This window comes from Lagopus muta, chromosome 7 (genome assembly GCF_023343835.1).
Source record: "Lagopus muta isolate bLagMut1 chromosome 7, bLagMut1 primary, whole genome shotgun sequence".
NCBI lineage: Eukaryota > Metazoa > Chordata > Aves > Galliformes > Phasianidae > Lagopus > Lagopus muta.
The window spans coordinates 21,689,571-21,712,074 of NC_064439.1; the positions used below are offsets into that span (position 1 = coordinate 21,689,571).

Here is a 22,504-nt window from a genome sequence, read left to right on the forward strand (position 1 = left end):
GGGGCTGTTCAGCCTGGAGAAGACTTAATGGGGAATCTTACCAATGCTTATAAACATCTAAAGGGTGGGAGTCAAATGGATGGGACTAGGCTGTTTTCAGTGGTGCCTGGTGGCAGAACAAGAGCTAATGGGCACAGGAAGTTCCACCTGTGGGGGTAACAGAGCACTGGAACAGAAATAGGTGGTGGTTTCCCTCTCTTTCTGGAGATATTCAGGACACGTCTGGGCGCTTTCCTGGGGGTCCTACTGTAGGAACCTGCTTTTATCAGGCTGTTGGACTCAAGGACCTCGGGGTCCCTTTCAACCCCTGCCATTCTGTACTTCCCTTACCGTTCGTTTCCTAAGCGAAGCAATCATTCAGCACTAAGGAGCCTGCATTTGTCACTTGACCACTATCGAGCCTCCCTTTCCGGAACCAGGTGATAGAGAAGCTCACAAAGCTCAGCTGCAGGACGCACATCCTGCCACAACCCAAACGCACAGCTGTGGGGCGCCTTCAGCACGGCCCGCACGGAGCAGGCGCGGCGCCCGCCCTACACACCAGCTGAGCCTGCGCGGGGCGATGGGCGCGCGGCAGCTGCGTGCGCTGCTGGGCCTGGTGCTGCTTTGGAGCGGCGCCGGGATGGCCGAGGCGCTCCACGCCACCGCGACTCCGCCGGCACCGGCGCACGGTAAGGATGAGGCGGCGGCCGAAGGTCTGCGGGACCTGCGCGCGGCGCGAAGCTCGCCCTGAGCCACCGCGCGCCGTTCGGAAGCGCCCTGGGGAGGGGCGGGTGCCCTCGCCCCCACGTCCTCCTTCGCTGCAGGTGGGGCGGGGCAGCCCCGAGGCACGGAGCGGGCTGGGCGGCCCCAGGGGATGGAGTCTGGGGGGCTGTTGGCTGGGGAGCATGCCGCCCGTTTCTTCGCTCATAACGAGGAAATAGCCTAGGAAGCTGGCTGCGAGCTGTGCCATCCTTCTCGTTGCCTTGGGGTCGGTTATATTATAGCCGCTTTGGGAAGGCTTGGTGAAGTGCTTGCTGGTATTTGAGTGGTGTGAGCAGAAACGTTGGGATAGTCTGCATTAAATTCGGGTATCCTATGCAGTCCGTGACACCTGCTTTTAAAGTCCCATTTGATGACTTTATTTTATGGTTTATTTTATGGTAGGGTTTGTCACTGAGAAAAAAAATCTGACTTGATGAGACCTGGGACAGCAGAGGAAGGGAGCTGCCTGTTTCTCAATAGCTTCTCAGCAGTTAGGAAGGAACTTGCTAACAGCTGCCTGTTAATCAGTCTCTTTCTAATAGAAGCATAAACCAAACTAAAGAACTTTGAGACAGAAACTGGATTGAGTTGTATTTCCAAGCAGCTTTGCTGCCCTTTTTGTGTGTTTTTATTCATGTGATTTTAGGAGGTTGCTCATGGCACAAAGTGTGCTGTGAAAAGATTCAGTGACCTTTAAAGAACAAGTGGTAGAAATAAGATTAAGTTAAGAAGAAAGGCTGGATTGCTATGTCATATCAGTAGCTTTGTAGTCTTATTTTAATCCTAAAGCAAAGTAGTTGGTAAAACATAAGGCCTTGCTGACTGTCAGGTGACTCAGTTATCAGAGTGATGGTCTCATGAAGAGCAAGAAGGCCGTTCAGTGGGCAGTCTGTGGCTGGAGGACATGGCATGCTGTGCTGCTGTTGTGGAAGTTCTGCAGAGTTGGATGTGCTCAAAACAGGGCTGCGAAGTTTTTCTGCTTGCCAGTGTCCCTATAAGAGGGATGTTCTACAAGGCTTGATTACTGGAATAAAAGGAAACCTGAAGGACAATAAGAGTTCTTTTTCTAACTATGCCAGGTGGGAAGGATGTAGATAGAAAACAAATTAATGCAAACTATCCATGAATAACGTACGTGTGAGAAGGTTTCTGACTATCTGAGCAGTTGTACTGTTTTGTTTTTTAGTGGAATAGTAGGAGCTTCCTCCTGAAAAGATCACTGAGCTGAAGGCTACAGTGCAGTTCTTAGTGTTTCAGAGCCTTGTCTTCCTTGAAAAAAATAGTAAAAAACAGCCCTTTGTATATGCTGCTCTTCTGCATAGTAGGGAGGTGGAGCAATGTTTATAAACAAAGGCTTCTTAAAATTGTCTGTGCGTTTCATTGTACCTGTATTTTGTGAAGGAAGAGCCTGTGTGCTTTATCTCTGTTGTTACACAGGTCCATGAGTGCATTCCCTAGTAGGTGAGGTCATACATGTAATTAAGGTGCTGCAATTCCTGTACGTGCTGACAGAATTCTAGTCATTAAAAAAAGAAAATTGAGTGTAAACAGTAGTAGTTTTTATCTATTTCCCTGTGAGAATACAGTCTTGATACTGTAGCTAGCGCTGTGCAAGGTGTGTTATGCTCAGTAAAAATGGTACTGCTTATCAAATCCTGCTTCTTGGTAAAACACTTCAGTAAGAATGATTCTGCTTATCAAATGCTGCTTCTGCTTCTTGGTAAACCAGGCATGCTATGTAAAAGCAGTTCTTCATTTTATGTTAGATGCTTAATGCTTATTTCATGTCAGTACAGAAGAAGTGATCGATGAATAACTAAAAATGTATTACTGTTAGTAGTAATGCTGTGCCTGACAATTTTTTTTCCCTGATGAAGTTATTATCATAGTGCCTTGAAAACATCTGTTTGAATTTGGGAACTTCAGAGTTGCTTTTTTCTTTTTCTATGTGCCTGTACACTTAGTGCTGTTTTCAGGTGGACTGGGGGCTGCGTGTGCCTTAGCTTGAGAGAAGTTGCATTCTGTTCTCTACTGTTGAAGGGAACACGTAACTGGTGGGAGATCCGTGGAGCTTCTCAGTTGGGCAGCCCAGAGAAGTGTATAAAGCAGAACAAAACTGTTTTTCCAGTTCCTAGAGTAGCATTACATTTTGTAACAACATCATCCCTTTCATAATCAAAATTTTTGCTTGTACCTAGTAGTGTGTATGAGGGAAAGATCTCTAAGTATCACTTTAAACATTTGATGTTATTGAATACACGTAAATGTGATATATGTGGTGGTGTTTTTTTTTCTTCTCTAGCATGTTCAGAGTTTTCCCAGAGGTCCTGCGAAGAATGTTTAAAAAATGTTTCGGTAAGATTTTAAGTATCTTTATTTTATTTTTTTACTGGGAACTTGATGCTTCTCCACTTCCTATTAAGCTGAGTTGTGCGTTGTTCACTTGGCTGTTTGGTTGTTTGGTTTTTTTTGTTCTCGTTTTCTAGGAATGATGAACCTGGTTAAACTACCCTTAATAGGAGATCCAGATCAGTGAGTTCTAGGCTGGTTTTGAGTTGGTAGATGCAGTCACTTGGTGTCCTTCTTCCCTCCGACTGTCATGCTGTACTTTCCATCTCCAGGTGCCCTGCTCTGGTCAGTTGCTGAGGGTATTTCTCTGCCTTGGCTGGAGGGCACCGACTGAGTAGAACGTGGGCTGCACATTGCTGTGGGTTCTGGGTGCTTCCACAATGCAACCAAGCAAGTTGCTGCTCCTGGTTTTGATTCTTGCCCTCAGTTTGTGAGCAGCATTAGTTGTATTTCTACCTTATAAGAGAGCTGGATAAAATGACTCATAGGTGGATAAAATGCCTTGCATTTCTTGTATCCAGACAATGAGAGCTAGCTATGAATGAAGCAAGCTAGAAATACCTTTTTCTAGAGATGTTCTGTGCAGCGCATTCAACTGAAGCAGACTGGATTGGTGCTTTGTAGACGTTCAGATGTGTTGGCCTCTCCGCTGTCAGACTGGGTCACTGTAGCAAAGTGCTTTGATTTCCAGTGAGACTGTAGTAATGAAGACGTTTAAATCAGTGGAATTTGATTCGGTGTCCTTTACTCAAAAGGTAATACCCAAGTCTGTCTGCCCCTGCGGTGTGAGAGAGCGTTTCCAATTCTAACCTGTCACTGGGAAGAATTGTTTCAGGAGTCCTGCAATTACATAAGTTACTGCGAAACTTGCACAAGGGAAAATTGAGAAATATCCAAACTTATCTGTTTGATGTTTGTTTTATGCACTTATGTATTTCTGAATTAAAAAAAAATTGCTTTGTATAGATGTAGCCATTGGTTGTGGGCTGGTGGACTGTATTTGTCGTCATAAACCTGGCTTTGTGTAAAGAACTCTTCATCTCCAAAAATGCAAAGTAGGAAACAGGAAATATGGGTCACTGAAGATTAAATGTTCATTACTACCAGCGGTGTGACTGTCACTTCAAATAGGCATGTGGCTGCTGCCTGGGAGGACCAAAACTGGCACATGAGCACCTCCTTATTAACCTGAGAGCTGCGTGTTCACCTTGTGGGAGGAAAAAGTCCTTCAGATGTCTATGTGCTCTGAAGGCACTGTAGCAGTTACAGATACATTATTCTCAGAAGCTGTCAAACCAATGATGGAGACCAGTCTTGTGCCCATGACAGAATGATGGATGATTCAGATGAAATAGCATAGCTGTTAACCTTGAAGAAGTGAATTTCGAATGAATTCAGACAATTCACACATACATTTAAAGAAGAAAAAGGCTATAAGTAAAGCTATCAGCATTTGAGCTATACGAAAGCAAAGGATTGCTGGAATTAGGTAAATTGCTTTAGTTGAAGAAGTTGCAAGTTGATGATTGTGTAGGTAATAGCAGCAGATAAAAGTAAAAATTAAACTTGTAGTGAATAGGTAAAAATCAAACTCTAAAATGTAGTCATTTGATTCATTTAAATAGTTATAATTCAAAATCTGATCTTTGTAGTAAGTATAGTTAGTCTTCTGAGTTGATGAGTACCTATTTTCTCTTATTTCTATCAAGAAGTTCTGAATCCTGCTATTGTCATGGATATGCTGGTACAGTTCATTGTAAATGTACTCTTTTGTAAGGAATAATGTGTAAGAGTTTGGGTTAGAACTTCTGAATCCAGAAACTCAGCTAACTCAAAATGAGTACTTATTACTATAAAATTACCCTTACTTAAAAACTGAGAAATTTGTCATGAGATAATGTGTAGATATTGCTTGATGTCTTAAGAGAATCATCTCTTCATGTGATTCTCCGTTCTATTTACTTGATTTACTGGGTCAATTGTTAATTTTGGTAAATATAAGCACAAAACCTTTTCATTCAAGTGTACTGAGTACCTTAGTGTGTTGCCAAAATGACTTCAGACCTGTATAAATATTTATCTCGTAGTACAAAATTCAAATTAGGCTTACTTTGGAATTGTGCCAGAGCTTCTGTAGGTTCCATACTACAAGATGCTATCAGTGTGTAATACTGTATCGTACTTTTGTCTGTGGAGAGGAGCACTTGATTATAAACTGCTCTGTAATTAATTGTTATAAATTGTTTTCTGAAGATCAATAATTTTTTTGTTTGCTTTGCACAGTGCCTTTGGTGTTTCACCAACAACACTTGTATTGATTATCCTGTAAGAAGCATTCTTCCGCCATCTTCGTCGTGTTCACTCTCAAATGCCCGATGGGGAGTTTGCTGGAGTAGGTACTAATTCTACTTCTGCGGTAGGGATGCATCTACAACTATGCTCAGTCTGAAGTGAGGCTGCCACTTGCTGCAGCTTGTCCCTGATAATTTACTGGGAGGGTTGTGGCAGGATGGGGAAGGGCAGTGGTTATGGTTGGAATGTGGGATATCCCTTTGGTCAGTTCAGGACAGGTGTCCTGGCAGTGCTCCCTCCCAGTCTCTGCACACTCCTAGCAGACTCAGACAAAAAGCAGCCTTGATGTTCAGCAAGACCTGTTCAGCAATAGCAAAAAGCTGGTGAGTTATCAGAACTGTTTGAGCCAAAATTCTGAATAAAAATACAGCACTGTACAGGCTGCTGTGAAGAAAGTTAACTCCATCCCAGCTAGGCCCAGTAGGGAAAGACACTTGTACTGCATCTTTTTGTAAAGTAGTCATTAAGGGTTTTACTGATGCTAAGGGTGCTTTTGACAGGTAGGTTGCTGTTTTTTTTAATGGAGGAAGGATTTCTAGCTTGTGTGGTTTGTGTTTCTGAACTGGATGAAGCTTAAACACAGAATTAAAACATTGTAATGGAGCACGTTCCTGGCAAAAGTGGTAGAAGTTTAAAAAAAAAAAAAGTCAGAAAAAGATGTGTTTTGCTTCAGAGGTCTTTTTGTGAATTCTATGCAGCAGTACCTTGTGATCGATACCATCTGGATGCCTACCTGTGTGACCTGTTGCTGGTACCTGTTTTAGCAGGGGTGTTGGATTTGATGATCTCATCAGGTCCCTTCCAACCCCTACAGTTCTGTGCTTCTGTGATCTATTCTTATTGAGGCTCTCCACTTCAGATGTAGTAGGAAACTCAATTAATCTGTGAGCACAGTCATCTTAATTTTTCTTTTTGCAAATAAATTGAAGAGACGGGCATTGGCTCAGTTTTGCTGAAAAGAAAGGTGAATATTGCAGCTCTCAGTATTCAAAAACAAATGACCAGCTTCCAGTTACTGTTTTTTATGGAATAAAATATTAATACGTTATCAACTGCTGGTGCCCATAACGTACGTACTCTGCTGCATCTACGTAGCTGCTTTTTGGTCACAGTACAGTGACTGAAGTAGTTACTGGGAGGACAGACCTGTGCAACTGCACTGGAAGATAGGTATAATAAAGTATTACAGAATGAGTTGTAACAGTTTTGAATGTGTTTTAAAAAAAAAAAAAAAAAAAAAAAAACTCCTCAGTATAGATAATGCATAATAGCAAAATTCTAATGTGAAGTGGAGTTCTGATTAGATTAAGGTGTTTTTATTTTTTTGTGCATGGAGCTGAAAAAAGGCTTGGAAATGAGAGGGAACTATCAGGAAGATAAATGTTAATGCTGGAGTTTAACAAGTTAAATATATTCATGTTTTTCAGTAAACTTTGAGGCTTTAATTATTGCCATAGCTGTCGTAGCTGGAATCATTCTGGTGTCCATAGCAGTCTGTTGCTGTTACTGCTGTTACTGCAGAAAACGTTTCAAGAGGTAAGTATGTGTATTTGCTTTCTTCACTGACTTTGGCTGCTGGTCTTCCCTACCTGCTGATGCACCAGAAGCAAAACAAAAACCCCAACCTTTTGCTTGCCAACATACTAAGAGTCTTCCAATTTGAAAGCATATTGACTTTTTTTTGTACTACTTTAATTGGCTAATGTCCTTTTGAAGGAGGGGGTATTAGTTGATGAGCAGCTGGCAAACTCAAAAACTCAGTGCTGTCATCTGAAGTGATAAGTGGTTATTTCCTTGTGAAACACCTGGAAGGCCGTGTTTATTGGGGCATCACATTATTCTCCTTACTATCGGTGAATTTTAGAGTTTTAGGTTTCTGGGTTCCAGTTCCAGCTTTGGGATTTCTCTTGTGAATGAAATGTGGGCCCTCATTTCTTGATCTGAAATGATTTCTGTACTATTTCAGGTAGGTGTAATTCATCGTCCTTGTTTGATTTTGTTAGAATTTATGCACTTGAGCATTGTTTAGTGCTGTCCTTCAATCCAGAGACAAATTATACATCTGTGGCTTTCACAAGGGGGAAAAAAAAAAAAGTAATTCCTTTCTCTTTTCCTTGAAGATGCATGTACTTGCTCTGCTGGCAGATTGGTCTGTCCTAGTGCAAATCCATCCCAGTACAAAAATTGCTAGCTCCATAGCCCTGTGCTGATAAGCCCTGAGGACTGCGTAAAACTGCTTTAGATTTTATGTAAGATCTGTCAGCTTCTTCTGCAGAAGAACTGTGTGGGCTCCTGTGGCTGACATGCAAACAAATAGAGCTTGATTCCTGTGAAAAAAGAGATTTGTGTCAGACTTCAGTTTTAGTAGCTGAGTCGTCAATCACTGCTGTAACATTTCATTCTAAAAATGGAGGGTTAGTTGAGAGTCATCTTATGTCACTACTCCAAAGGTGTCAAGCTTAATCTTTTGACACTTAGAGGATTTAAAGGTCTTGTCAAAGTGGGGTCCGGCTTATTTCAGGAAGATTCAGAATGTATTATTGCACTGCAGTCTGAGATATTCGTAGCTTTAAACCCACTCATTCTCAACAGGAATTCTTTTGCCCTCTACTTCTGAGATTCAAGGACTCCTTTTCCATCAAAAAAGCTAGGTATAAATTGGAAAAATGAAAACTTGCAGAAGTGTAGTATTTGGTCTGTTTTGTTGATTTATTGGGTTTTCAGAAGCATCAGCATTCCTTCTGAGAGTTCACAACTATACAGTTATATAATGTTTTAGAAGGCAGCATCAGACTCCATCCCTACAACAGAAATCCTTTGGCTTTTAGGATATTGTTGCATTGTTATTTTTACTATGTGCTTGGACTTTGAGTTTTATTCCACGTACTTGAGATACAATTATTCATGAAACTGTACTAAAATAAACTTTCACCTTAACTGCTTCAGGTTATCCACCCCTCCTCCTAAAAAAAGTGATCGTTCATTTCAAACTCCCTGAATTTGATGGAAAACTTAATTTCTTGGCAATGTCCAGAAATCAGAAGTTGATGCTTTTTTAGTTATAGGGAATAAATACATTCTCTGAACCCTATACCATCCTTTCATTGATTTGGTGGCTTTCTATTTTGCAAGACCCATGTGAGGTGAGACGATCAAGAAGGCATCAGGGTCTCCAGTAAGGTAGTTCTACAGAAGGATACCTGTGAATAGAAGGTTCTAGTCTTCTTGGGTGTGCAGATATGGGGAATTAATTAATCAGACAAAAGGATCTAGCATAGTTTTCTAATAAAGAGAACCTGCTGTTTTCCTGCTGTTTTCCATATTATTAGACTTTCTAACTTTAAATGGTAACAAAAATGCAGGGGCTGGAAAATTTGTACATTAAATGCAGTGTGGAGTTTGAATTGGTGGATTGCGTTTAAACATCTTATGCATTCAAACGTGGATAGATCGATGGAACAGGTGGGAAAATCGAGTTCAGATTACTAGTTCTGACCTCCTTTTTCATGTTAAAACATTAGACATGCTCTAATTAACCACTGGATGTCACTCTTGCTTAACTTGTGTATTGGTTGCTGCAAATGTATGGCATTGTAACTGTTTCACTATTAGCAGATGTGTTAGCATTGCAGGTATTAATAACATTCCATCTCCAGGTAGTATGTTTGGTTCTGAAAAATGATCAGCTTCTAGAAGAGTATGGCGAGTGCCCATTACTAGTCCTGAAGAATTGTAGTTTAATTCTGTCAAACAATTAATAAACAAATATTGTTTAGCATATGTTTTGGAGACTTACAGTTCTCATATGATATAGCTGATGAATAAGGGAAGCTGAGCTTTCTCAAAGCAAGCCACAAAGCTTTTCCTAATGGCAGAAAAAGGCTGTATGCTGCAACTCTTACTGTGTTATGCAATTTCAGTACGTGCATTCAGTAGAGTGTATCTGTGCACACAGCTCAGATGTACCTTGTAGACTCAGCATTTCCCAAATTCACACAGCTGATACACTCAGGTAAGTCCTTGCTTGCTCTGTAACAAGGCAGACAGCTGATGAGACAGTTCATTCAGACAGCTTTCCTGAGGGCAACTTGAGATTGGATAGCAATGGTTGTTGGGAAAGATAAATTGTCCTGACACCAAAAGCTTATGAGCCATCAGTCTTCTTTCAAGGAGCAGCAATGAACTTAACTGTGCACGTATGTGTGCAGTTGGCTTACTGTAAATGGGGTGCAACACACAGAGGAAATAGCAAGTAGGATCCCTGTTTCTGGAATGGTCTGTGACCTGTCTGAGGCTTTAAATTGTCCTGGCGTGTTACTACAATGAACAAATCATATGGGTGTAATAAAATGTTAAAGGGTAATTCTACAAACTTTTCCATTATTCAGCAATTAAATTAAATTTTACATAGCATAAATGACTAAACACGGATTGTTTAGCACTGAAGTTGATTTTTCTTCCTCATACGCCTTCTAGTAGACCAGATGAAGAAGAAGAACAGCTAGCTAGAAAGAGAGAGGAACGAAGACTGCAGTCTCTTCAGAGGTAAGTCATGGCAGGTTGGTGTATAGCTACACGCCTGCAGTAACATGGGAGTATTCTGCCTTTCTAAGGAATACATAGAATGCTTAACAAAGACTCTGATAGAGATACTGTGAAGTTTCCTTGACAGTGTCATACTTCTAAAGAACTATGCTCAATGTGAGATTTACAGACTGAATTAGGAGCTAGCATTTCTGTAACCTCTGATAGGTTGATGATCACTGTAGTAAATACCCTGAGCTCTCTGTGCTAGCTGAGAGCAAATGGGAGGGTTGTGTCTGAAGTCTTGCCCTAGTCTCTACTCTGGACTGATGCCTGTCTGTGGCACAAGTTAATGCCTCATTGGGGCTGGGTTTCAGGGGTGAAAACCTCTTTTTGAAGTCATTTAATAATTTGTTTGCTTTCTTTTAAAAGAAAGGTAGACAAGATGATAGGTAAATATCAGAACTTCTGCTTAGAGGTAGGAAACTTTCATTCAGGTGTTATTTTATACAATCCCACATTTCTATTTCTATGAAAACTGCACTGTGTAGAAAGAAGTGTAAGGCTAATAGTGCTACCAAGAGTCAGCCTTGATACAGTGTTGCTCAGTGAGAGAAGCATTTTTCAGGATGGAGGCTTTTGTACCTTAGTTCTCCAGTGACTAGTTGTTCAGTATTTTTTAGATAAACAGATTTTATAGGTAAGGCCATGATACTACATGATACCTACCTGCCCTATGTACTCTTTGAATCATAGTTCCTTCTTTGGTCTTACCAATAAGATACCAAGTAGGCACCTTCACTGCCTGGCCACTGCCTGCCATTTTCTCTTGAGCTTAGATTCACTGCTAGTATGAGTAGGGACTGCAGGGAGGAAAGGTTTACTTCCAGGTAAGACCCATTGGGGAGCTTTTGAATGAAGGCATTAAGTTTCTCATATGGGAATACTCCACATGTTGACACCTTAGAGTGGAGAATGTTGCCACAGCTGTGCAGTTACTCCAGCTTGACACTTATGAATTTGTTAATCTGAGTCTTGTTATAAAAGGGTGCATGTTGTTAAGACTAATCCTGACAGCTGATCTAGCAGTGGTGACTAGGTTAACTATTTACTGTAGTAAGTGATGGACTTCTGTGCTAGTCATATACTTCTCTGTATGTTCCGTTAAGGGGATTTTCCATTATATTCATATCCTCCTTCTATCTTATCATCTTTTGTCTCAGTTTGAAACAGTTGTGTGAATCTGCAGACTTAGTTCTCACAAACTTTCCTATAAGATAGTTTCCTGCCCTCAAAAAAGGCTTTCACCAAGTGAAACATCCCAGGAAGTATTTATTCACAGGTAGCCAACTATTGTTATTTTCTTGTTATTTTCTATTACTTACTTGAATCAACGTGACGGAGTACAGATATCCAAACCCACCTTGCTACAAACAGTTATGTCAGCATTTGTCTATTGGCAGACTGTTACATTCAGCTGTTGAGAAGCTTCCTCCAATACTATCTGATAATTGTGCTTTCTTGGGAAATACAATGAACAATCAAACTACAGATGTTTTAAAGTTCAGGGTACTATGATTCCTCAAGCTCACTAGAAAAAAAAAACATAGAATGCATATAAAAAATCTGTATGTCTTTTTGTTGATATTCTTTTGATTTTTTGGGGGGGGGAAGTACACCACTTTACATTGTTTGCATTATGATTTTTGTTACTTTTTGCTGCTTTTTTTCTTTAGGGAAAACCTCACATAGTTGTGTGATGGTCATTGTGCTTTGACTGTTATGAACAAGCTTTTAAAAAGACATGATGAGAGATCCTCTAAGATAACTTTTCTGATATTATGAATACCTGCAGAGTTGTTATGAAATGTTCTTCAGATAGCAAACTGCTTGGGATGATTTGATAAGACTAACACTTATCTTTTGATGTACTAATATGCATCCCAGTTTTTCATCAAGAACCTTGACAAGCTGTGTCCCTCATTCATTCCTTGTCACCCTGTCTAACATCAAGATTTGACCTCTACAAAATAGTACTGCTAGTAGTCAGAAATTCCAGTGTCAGCAATATGTAGGTGATGTGTTGCTATGCTTGTTATTCACCCTTCCACTGTTATTCTATTCATTTGAGTTTTTTGAAAATTGGGATTGATGAAGCTGAGATGAAGAACAACAGAGAGAAAAGTGGTTTTCTACTAAAAGGGAATCCTCTCAGAGAATACTGTGAGGAATGTGAGCATTTTGTTGTATGTCAAAACCACGTGTCCTGTTGTGCTAAACTTATTTAGGCCACATATATGCAATATTCAGTGAAATGAACACTTAATGTGTATTCTAAAGCAATGGCTCATGACCAGGGACACAGGGGGTAGCTGGATACCATAACGTCTCTACTGTGATCTGTATGTCATCTTCAAATTATTAATATGGTTAATCTTCAGGAAATCTGATGCTTCAAGAATGCATACTTTGCTGTGCACGCAGAGGAAGTGGTGTTGGATAATTTACAAGGCAGAGCTAAGACTGAATCTGTTCCTGAACTAAGCCTGGGGACAAGGATTGCTGGAAGCAGGCTGCCCTGCCAGAATGATTGCTGCAGTCTTGGAGCAGCAGCTCTTTCCTGGCTTGTGTCAGGACTGTCTATGGAACAGGTACACTGTTCCCATTGCAGAACAAAACATAACAGCAGCCCTGGGGTATTTCATGTGTTCTGAACCCACGTACTTGTTTAGTACCCTGAGAGAGCTTGGTAGGGTTGTGGAAAAAAGCTGGGAGCAGGCCAGAACACCTCTCCCTGCCTATTGCTTGTTTCCTGTGAGTCCTGAATGAGAAGGGATTGCTAGTAGCAAACTCTAAAGTACATTAATAGTCTTTTTTGACCAATAAGCTACTGAGAAAACATGATCTTCTATTGACTGGGAATATGTTGGTATCTAAATTCAGAACTATAAATACACTGTTACATTGTTAAGTAGAAACACAAGTAGGTATCTTAAAAATGTTGCTACTGCGCAGTGGTGGGCAGTGAGGGTGGTTGACAGCTGGTGTCCAATATCTTCCTTCGTTTTTCCCTCCATACCTTTGCAAGGGAGAGAGGGGTGAGAGAAAAGAAATTAACTGATTAGGTATTTGGTTTCTGGAAATGGCTCAAGTTTGGTAGTGTTAGATACTGTCTTGAAAACTTTGACAACGTAACTAGATGCTTTTTTTTTTTTAACAATATTGCAATATTTTAGTGTTTTCTCTGCTTCAATACAGTGTTAAATCATAGAAACTGCTAGTTCTCACACTTGCTGTGCTGCTTAAATAAAGCAATAATACAGCACCTTTTGTTTTCATGAAAATATTATATTGATTCATGATTCTGAAGCATGCTGTCTTCACAGCTAAATTTTATATTTATATTCCTAGCTGGAAAGCCTTAGGGAGTCTTCTAGTATTGCTCCTTGATTCTTGTGTGTATATGTACATACATCTGGGTACGTCACTTATATATAGAAAAAAGATCGATTTGTTGTGCTTGCAAATGTATTTTTAGTGATGAAATGGTTAGTGAGAACTTATAGAGAATCCTGTCTTTAAGAAACATAACTGACAAATACTTTTTAAAAATGTATATTTTTAACAAATTATCATATTTTGCTTACAGCTTAAAATAGTCTGAATGTTCTTCTGATGCCTTTATCTGTTGCAGGAAACATGAAAGAAAACAGAAGCATGATGAAATACGTAAGAAGTATGGTATGTGATATATTCAGTATCTAAATTTATTTTTTCCCTTCTCCTAATTATTTTTTAAAATTCACAGTGGAAGCATGCTCCTTTATGAGCAGCAGAACTAATCAAACCTGGTTTCCTACTCTCGTCCTCTGCCACCTGAACACCTGATCTCATTGCTGTTTATGTTCTTGTTCTCTTCTGGTGCAAATTCTCCAACTGGGTGAGAGCAGATGTGCTGAATGGGTTGTTTGCTTAGGGTAGGTGTTTAAATACGTTGTAAGAAATTCTTTCTGCATCTTCCTAAGAGTGCTGTTGTGTTTTTATTTTTTAAGTTCTTGAATTCAACAAAACAATCTGGCTGAAATTTGCTAGCAGACCTAGACCTGTGGTTATTGAAGGAGGGCAGACTGGCTAGAAAATCAGCTTTTTAAATCAAACTTTAAAAAAAAAAAAAAAAAAAAAAAAAAAAAAGACAACTGTGATTCAAATTATTGTGGCTTGTTTCTTGTTAAGTGGAATGGTGATCTGGTAGGAGATGCATACTGCAAGGCTCTGAGACCTGGTGTATCATATAGGAGACTTCTATTATCTAGGCCTGTCAGTCCTTTCAGTTTTCATTTGACTTGTTCATTGGGTTAATAGTACTGTGTGTTCAGAGACAGATATGCTAAAACTATCCTGCACTTATTATGCAAATTCCTGTAATGTCAGAGAAGGTGATTCGAGGGGTCTGAAGAGTCACTCAAAACTGTTAATTTATCCTCCTCTTAAAGTGACTGGCAGACTCTGGCAATGCCACGAGTCCACAATGCAATGTGTCCTCTGGCTGATGCAGAAATAACACCTTTGGTCTGTATGGGAAAATCTCTCCCTGGGAAGTACACTATTCTGCTGGAACAGAGAAAAAAATCAATGTGAAGCTTAAGCTGAAGAATGTTGTTGAGAGAAGAATTCTTGTTAGACGTCAGTCATGAACTTCAGTCCTGTAGTGTTTTGTAGAGTGACTGAACTGTGGTTGGCAGATGGCATCAGTTTCAATAGGTCTGAATCTTTTTAAAATTATTTTCTTTAGGTAACCAACAACCTTAGGATTTGAGTTTGGAATAGCAGTTAGCATATCAAAGCACTGCACTGGGGTTAAGTGAGATTTCAAATAGCTGTGTTCAGTTATTCTGGTTGTGATATTTAGTTTGATTGTCTCTGGAAGGCCAAAAGATGGTCATCTTTGTGAAGATTAGCTTCTCTCTTAGTGCTTAACTTCAGGAATGCTTGGTTGAATCTTGCTTGGAGTACATGAGTTTTCTGAAGAATACAGCTGTGATTCAGTGCCTCTGGGATACATATACCAAATTCAAAACCTTGCTTGTAGCTATCCTGAGAGTTAGTGTCATTCTGCCCCTCAGCTGAAGCTGGGCTGTCAGTAACGTATTTGGGATCACGTTCATGCAGTCTTTGTTAGTGGAAGGTGTATTTTGTCACAAAGCATCAAGAATGTCCGTTCCTTCGTGTAGTTAGACTTTGCAATGCAGTTTACCCACAAAAGATTGATTTAACTGTCAGATTTGAGTAGAAAACTTTTTATGTGAGGTTTATTTGTTGACTGGTTTGCTTTATTGTGGAGTCAGAGATTAATTTGTGTTACCGGATATGTTTGAGGCCTGTATTTCAATCATTCATTGTTTGCCCTAAAGGAAAACTGAACTCTTATATGAATCATTGGGACATGCTGAAAGGAGGCGGGTAACTGAAGAAAGGTGAAAGACAAAACATCCAACTTCTGAAATTCCTAGATCATTGCTGATCTATACAGCTTGTATTCTGATAACATGCAGACACGTGGCTGTCAAAATAAGTCAGTGAGACAATGCAGTAAGTCCAGCTATAACCTTTAATCTTCTGTCTTCATTTTCAGCTGTCAAGCAAATACATATGTTAGCATATTAAACATAATCTAATAAAAATTGCTGCAAATAATTACAGAGACGCTAGATTATTTTACACTCTTATTCACTGCAGAGATGATTCTCAGTTAAGTAGGCATGGATGAGTGGCAGAATGACAATGACTTTGTTAACCTGACTCTGTAGATTAAGACGATCGTGCCTGAAATTTCAGTATTTGGTTGGCTTTAAGGGAATGCCTTTTCCTATTTCATCCACCAGCTTTCATTACCCCATTTAAATGGTAATTACACATTTATAATGCATTGCAGGTGTCACTCTAGCCACAGTCCTTTGGGAGCTTTGGAAGCTATAGAGAGCTTTAGCAACCAGGAATACACACTTTGAATTCTTTCTTTGTGGCAAAATTTGATAGTATTTCTCATTTGCTCACATATGTGAATGCAGTGTGATTACACAAATTATATGTTGACTCTTAGAAAATTTTAAAGTAGAATTCAGAGTACTCTGCAGCTTGCGTAACACACAAAGGAACTACAACTTAATTGCTGCTGAATTTGCTGCTATTGTATGTTCAGTATTTCATTAGTAAGAAGCTGCTTTATTTTTTTTCAGGATTTTGCCTGGTATTAGTGGAAGGATTCTGTATCTGTTATTTTTACAAAGTGATTGCTTTTCAAGGTTTTGGGCTTCCAAACCACTTCAATACTGCAAAGGTTTTGATAGCCAATTTAGCAATCCTTCTATTTGATGTGGCACATTGATTTTTATATTCAGTAGTTTGTCTCATCAAACGTTCTCCTATTTGGTATGCATACTTCATATTGACCTTCTTTAGCGTTCTGGATGTATAACAGTGAAACTTGTAATGCTGTACACTTGAAGCTGCTTAGCTTGTATGTTAAGAGTAGGGTTGTTAATTTGAATGTCAAAGAGGAAATGAAGATATGCAGCATATAGCAAACCAGCTCAATTTTTGAGGTGTGTACAATGTCTTGTAAGTATTTCTTTTGATTCTGTTTTCCAGCAATGCTGGTTGTGACGAGGGTGAGATATTGCATAGTTAGCATGGTATATAGTATAAATGAACATGCTGGGAAGACTTACTAAATTTCTACAATTGCCTTGTTGTTATATATGTAGTGGGAGGCTTTACTTCATACAAACTAAGGAAAGATGTTTGACTATATGCCTTTCAAATTTCCTAGTCCTACTTAAATACTGGTAAGTAGGTCAAATAGTAACCTGGTAATGAAGATGAATAAAAGTAAGATTCTCACGTTTCTTCTAATTGTCCTGCACAGCAGTATTTAAGTTTACAGTGATGTTTAAGGGACTTTATTGCAAACAAAACTCTTCAGTCTGCAAGCGTGTAGCTGCTTTGAACCTGTGAGCGTAAATTACAAGTTGGGTAGTTGCTCCTTTGCCAAGTGAAACAGCCTTCATGTCTGGTTCAAGGCAGTCTGTGAGCTCCAGTTGCTCTGGGCATGCTATCCAATTAGCATAGGCTTGCAGCTCCTCTTTAAGTATCGTGGCTAAGAGCAGCTGTGGCAGCTGACATTAGCTTTCTGTCATGCTGCTTTTTTCATGTCTCCCCTTTTGTCCACGTACTGAGACCTGAGACAACGTCTTTGGTAAGAATTAATTCAAGTGATGAGTTGCTCTCTCTCTTTTCTCACTTAATACAATTTAGTGATGTGCTTAAAATACTGAAGATTGAAGAAACTTTAAGCCTGGATGCATATTTGAGAGCAAGATTGAGCTCCAAAGTTTATTGAATGTTTTAACTGCTGTGATTATCCTCATTCAGAGGACAGGCTTGTACCTTCTTTCCTGGGAGTCATCCATAGTTCTTAAAGCCTGAGCAATTCCAGTACTGTACAAATAAAACAGATCAGAGAACTTGAAGTTAACTTAAAATGTGGAAAATATATCTGCTCATCATCAAGCTTGTCAGTTTAGTAATATTAAAGGAAGCACTACAAAGAAATGCATTTGCAGTAGCAAACAAAAATGACTCATTCACTTGAACTGTCAGGACTAGTGTGAAATGGCTCTTGGCTGAGCAGGTTGGGGGAAGGCAAATAAGGCTGTCCTCTTGAAAATGATATATGAAGTGTATCTTCCCCTGATTAACTGGAAATTGGCAGTACTGGATGTGGAACACCACTTCATTGAATCTCTGCTGTTTGAGCTGTAAGAGAACATTTCTGTGGTTTTACTGTGTTACTTGGCACTTCATACGTTGGAAGGTATTTGTTTAGATTGAATTATAGGAAAGACACAAAGGCTTACCAGACTATGTACAGAAAGATACACAAACTAAGTAAAATCAGCAGAGCTATAGGTGTGTGTGTGTGCATATTTGTCCTTTTTCAGGGAGATAGTTACTTCTTTTTGGTATGTGTTTTGTAGCTGTAACAGGTCAAAGATACTGGTCAAGGTAACTCAACCAGTTGCTTCTTTGATTATCTTTGTCGTTTTGTCTGTTTATGAGGCCTTTAAATAGCTAAGCTCAAAATTAAGGTTATCATTATTTGCCAGGGCATCTAGCAGCACCTTCTGCCACTTTGTGGAAGACTATTCTCACATTTGGCACCTTGGCTAATGAGTGGCACTGCCTTCTACAGGTTTAAAGATTAGAAAAAAAATTTTGGGGTTTCAAAATACCATTAATTCCTGCACAAATGCCTAAAAGGCCCCTTTCTCTGAATAATTATAGGAAGGGGCAGTGCCTTCAATACAAGGTACTCTATCAGGTAACTAGGTTTTCTTTCTACCTGATTGAAGCTTTATAAAGGTGACTGACCCATTCTTAGACAAGTAACAGCTGTTAGATATGAGGGCTGGTTTTAACTTCTTAGAAATGGTCTGCTTGAAATCCTTGCAATTTGAATAATCATAAGAATTTTTGTGCATGTTCCTTAATACTGCACTTCCCTATCAAGTACTCAGGTGCAGTTAGATACTATAATCAGACACACTGCTTGCTTGGCATCGTAAAATGTGCTGTTAGTTTGAAAGAAAAGCAACAAGGCAGTCAAGTATAGTCTGCCTTCGGTACTTTTGAATAAAAGATGTATGAGGAGTGCCTGCATGACTGGCCGATGACTGTTGTAGTCTCATCTACTGTTGTGAGTGTGAATATTTGTGAATTGGGACTGTTTGGCTTAGCTGTCTTCTCTCTCTGTATCACAAGTAAATGAGCTAGAGAAGAGAGTCCAGGCTTGCCAGGCAGCAGTATAAAAACATTGGTATAAAAGAGATTGGCAGTTGCTCTGTCTTTTCACAACTTCAGATCAGCCTCTCGACTCTTACAGGACTCCTTATTTTCAGTATGTGCTTCTGCCTAGCTCAGATCTGGTGTGTGGTTTAAAATCCTTTTGAAATAATTGCTGTATGGAACAGTGATTGCTCAACTAGCCTTTCAAGAAGATGATAAGCAAATCCAGTCACTCGGTATAATTGGGTAGCTTCAGTGTTTTCTGACAGTGTTCTGGTTAAAACATCAGGAGTCTTTGTGATGGAAACACGCTGCCACTTGGATTAAGTGGTGCTCTTGTTTTAGTCCCTGGTGGTTTTATTGAATGCAGGGATGATCTTCATTTGTTCCTAGAGATTGTTGTCCTGTTGCAGAAATGCCCTAAATGGCTGGAAGCGACAAATGATTGTGCAGATTTGAAGCAGAGTTAAGACAAAATAGCAGTATCGTACATCTGAAAGGGTGGTGATTGTGTAACTTGAATTTATAAACTGACTCATCTGAATCTGCTCTTCCTGAGCCAGCCCTGTACTTAGGTTTTGTAGACCTGTCTCTTTCAGATGCATTCTGTGGACAATACCTCACAAATGAGAAATGTGTTCTCCGCAGGACTTTTCTTGTAGAAATATTTTCTCTGTGAAACCATGAAATACCCATTGATGGGCACAGTCGGAGAATTAAGAGGGCTTAGTAGCACTTTCATTATTTTACTTGAGTGTCTGGGTGATAGACCATCTCTCACAAGACAAAAATTCCTTTTAGTTTCATTACATACATAGTATCAGTTGGAGTGAGATCACTAACACAAGCCTAAGCAATGCTTATGAAAAAGCATTCATGATAAAAGAAATGATAAATGCAGTTTTGTTTTTGTTTTGCAGGTCTTCTCCAGGAATCTGATAATCCATACAGCAGATTTGAGAATGAATAAAGCTGTGCACCTTCCTTCAGACATGTAGCTCCAAAATACAGAAAGATTGTAGGTTTATGGTGGTTTCCTTTGTTGCTTTTTTTCATTTTCTCTTTGAGGTTGTCTTTTATTTCTGAAGATGGTTCCCCACCTCCTCCCACTGGTTATAAAACTTAGGTGTGGGTGGAGATTTCATGAAATACGTGTCTCTATCTTTTATCCATATATTATCCATATAGAACTGCTTTTCTTATAAATGGTTTGTTGTAGAAACGTGTGCTGATTATATTAACATGTTTGAAACATTAACTTTCTTCCTCTTAAAACTGTCTTCTGTTACCCAATTTAGACGGTTAGCAGTCACAATCAAGTACTTAAATTCAGCATCAACTCCCACCTAAACCATTCTTCCTGTGTTCCTAAATAAAGATTTTCCTTTATTGTATCTGTTTTATAAAAAATAGAAGGCAGTAAGGGAGCATAGCTTCACACAGCAGAAATAACTGATGTTGGTACTGAGGTAGGTGGAACTACAGCATGCACATTCTTATGTACCACGATAACATGAGAGCAATTTTCTTGTTATCCATTTGGGAAACGGTCTTCAAAACTACTAAACTGTTGTCTAAGGGCTTAATGAGGGGAGCTTATTTCTTTTTGAGTAATTAAGTGCAGTTGTGAAAATCACTGATTTTGAAAAAAGAAATTACTTCAGTTAACAAAATTGGCAGAAGGTAATTCTTGAATGTAGAATGTGACTAGATGTGTATGCACCTACTTTTAAGAAGGAACATCAGCCTCTGTGAACGCTTCTTTTGTATGCTTTTTTGTAAGTTGCCAATGTTCTGTAGTTGTGATGGAGTGAGCGTGGTGATTTGAACCCAGCCAGCACTTGAGCACTGCTCACTTGCTTGCTTCCCATCCTGCACTGCACGAGGGAGAAAATGGGAACAGCGCAAGTGAGAAAACCTATGGGTCAAGATTATGACAGGTTAGTAAGTGAAGGAAGCAGGAGGGAGGGGGGGGGGGGAAAAAATGGAAAAGGGTGATGCAGTCACCACTTTCCAGAAGCAGTCTGTGTAGTGGCCAATTCCCACCAAAATACATTCCTCTCAGGTTTTATTGCTGAGTGTGATGTTGTATGGCATGGACTGTCCCTTGAATTGGTTTGCACCTACTGTCCCAACTTCTCTCTTTCCACTTCCTTGCACAGCCTCAGTCTGTTTGCTGGTAGGGGTGGACTGGGGGGGAAAAAGAAACCCTGACACTTTGCAAATGCCAGTGCATTGGTGTGTGATCAGCTCTGCTTTAGCCACAAACACAAAACATTGCACCGTGCAGACTGTACTGTGAAGACTGTTAAATCCATCCCAGCCAGACCCTGTGTACTAAGTATTTTGTTAACCTTTTATTCTTCTCCATGATGTGATTTACTTCCTCTCTTTTCCTAGAGGTTTTTCCTTGGGCATTTTTACTTTTTACTTGCTTACCAGTATGATGCAGCAAGCAAAGTTTAACTAATGGTTTAACTAACCTTCCTTTCTGTGTATTATCAAAAAATGTACAGTATTGAAGATATGTTATTTTTTATCAATGTTCTTAAAATAAATACTTTAACGTCCTTAGTTTGATGTTTAGTTCTGTTCTTTATGATTGTGGTATAAAATAAATGACCAAGTATGAGTTTGGGAAGAGGAAGAAGGTATTCTGCTTTTTTTCTGATAAAAGAATAAGAACTTAATGCCATGTAAGTGCGGTAGGAATTAGGTTTTGCATCTGTGTGCAGAGGTGAATTGCCATTCCTTGCAGTGCCCAGGAACCTGCCTGTACTTCAGCTTTAGTGACTGTCTTCTGTTGCTGCTTTTGATACAGTGATCCTTTCAATTTTTTGCGCTGTGATTTTTCAGAGTTCCTTGAGGGCTTATATAAAAACATGGCACCTGGTTCCTGGGTCTGTTTGGAAATCACCATTAATGGAATAGTGAGGTGCACTTTTTTTTAACTTGTATTTGACACTTTATTAGTAGGAAATGTCTGATTTCATGTTTCCTCAGCTGAAGCCTTACTCGAATGGCTGTCTTGGAAAAATTATGGTCTGTGATAAGAGTGAGTTGATAGCGTGGAAATAAAATGTGCTGATGGTTTTCCCCGGAGAGAACTTTTGCAAAAATGAAGGTCTGCCTGCTGTCTCACGACCCAAGTAGTGACATTCCTGACTTAATAGAAACGCATTTTTCTTCGGCACCTGCTGCATTATATGAAGGGCTGTCATGAATTCTAACAAAAGGGGGAGGAGGAAAAACCTTTGTTATAATTTCAAAGATGGACGTGTTCTTAGAGAGCCAAACATTGCGAGAATGTGGAACGGATGCTACAGTGCAGGATAGTTGTGTATTGCATTTAAAGAGAAGGTTGAGTGAGATGAATGCCATGGTAAACATCTTGTTTACTTGGGTTTCCTGAACCGTGCTTGTGGGTATCAAGAGGTAACAAATAGCCAAATGTATTTTCATTGCTGTGTTTGTGTATGCTAACTTTGTAGTGTAGGCTGTAATTTATACAGAAGTCGAACTGGTCATCCAGTAGTGGAATATTTTGCTTATTGTTCAAAATAGCTGTTGATGATGAGACCTTTGTGGGCAGCAGCCTTAAAGCTTTGTAGGAAATGCAGAAATCCCCAGTCTGTACCCAGACTTCTCAGTTATTTAACCTATGTTTGCTGTGATCATTGGAGGAGTTAAT

General features: G+C 39.6%; 1 protein-coding gene across 1 annotated transcript; it reads left to right on the forward strand.

Annotated features, from left to right (window-relative positions):
* The first annotated feature begins 459 nt into the window (after nucleotides 1-459).
* LOC125695666 (pituitary tumor-transforming gene 1 protein-interacting protein-like) lies at nucleotides 460-21,387 on the forward strand. Its single transcript, XM_048950393.1, has 7 exons — nucleotides 460-671; nucleotides 3,047-3,099; nucleotides 5,377-5,485; nucleotides 6,873-6,981; nucleotides 9,922-9,990; nucleotides 13,664-13,710; nucleotides 19,734-21,387. Exons 1-7 carry the CDS (start codon nucleotides 563-565, stop codon nucleotides 19,781-19,783), a joined length of 546 nt encoding a protein of 181 aa, XP_048806350.1. The 5' UTR covers nucleotides 460-562; the 3' UTR covers nucleotides 19,784-21,387.
* Nucleotides 21,388-22,504: the final 1,117 nt, after the last annotated feature.

Coding starts and splice junctions, on each gene's coding strand:
- LOC125695666 (XM_048950393.1), top strand. CDS start 563: ATGGGCGCGCGGCAGCTGCGTGCGCTGCTGGGCCTGGTGCTGCTTTGG. Junction 9,991..13,663: donor AGACTGCAGTCTCTTCAGAG/GTAAGTCATGGC, acceptor TATCTGTTGCAG/GAAACATGAAAGAAAACAGA. Junction 13,711..19,733: donor TGAAATACGTAAGAAGTATG/GTATGTGATATA, acceptor TTTGTTTTGCAG/GTCTTCTCCAGGAATCTGAT.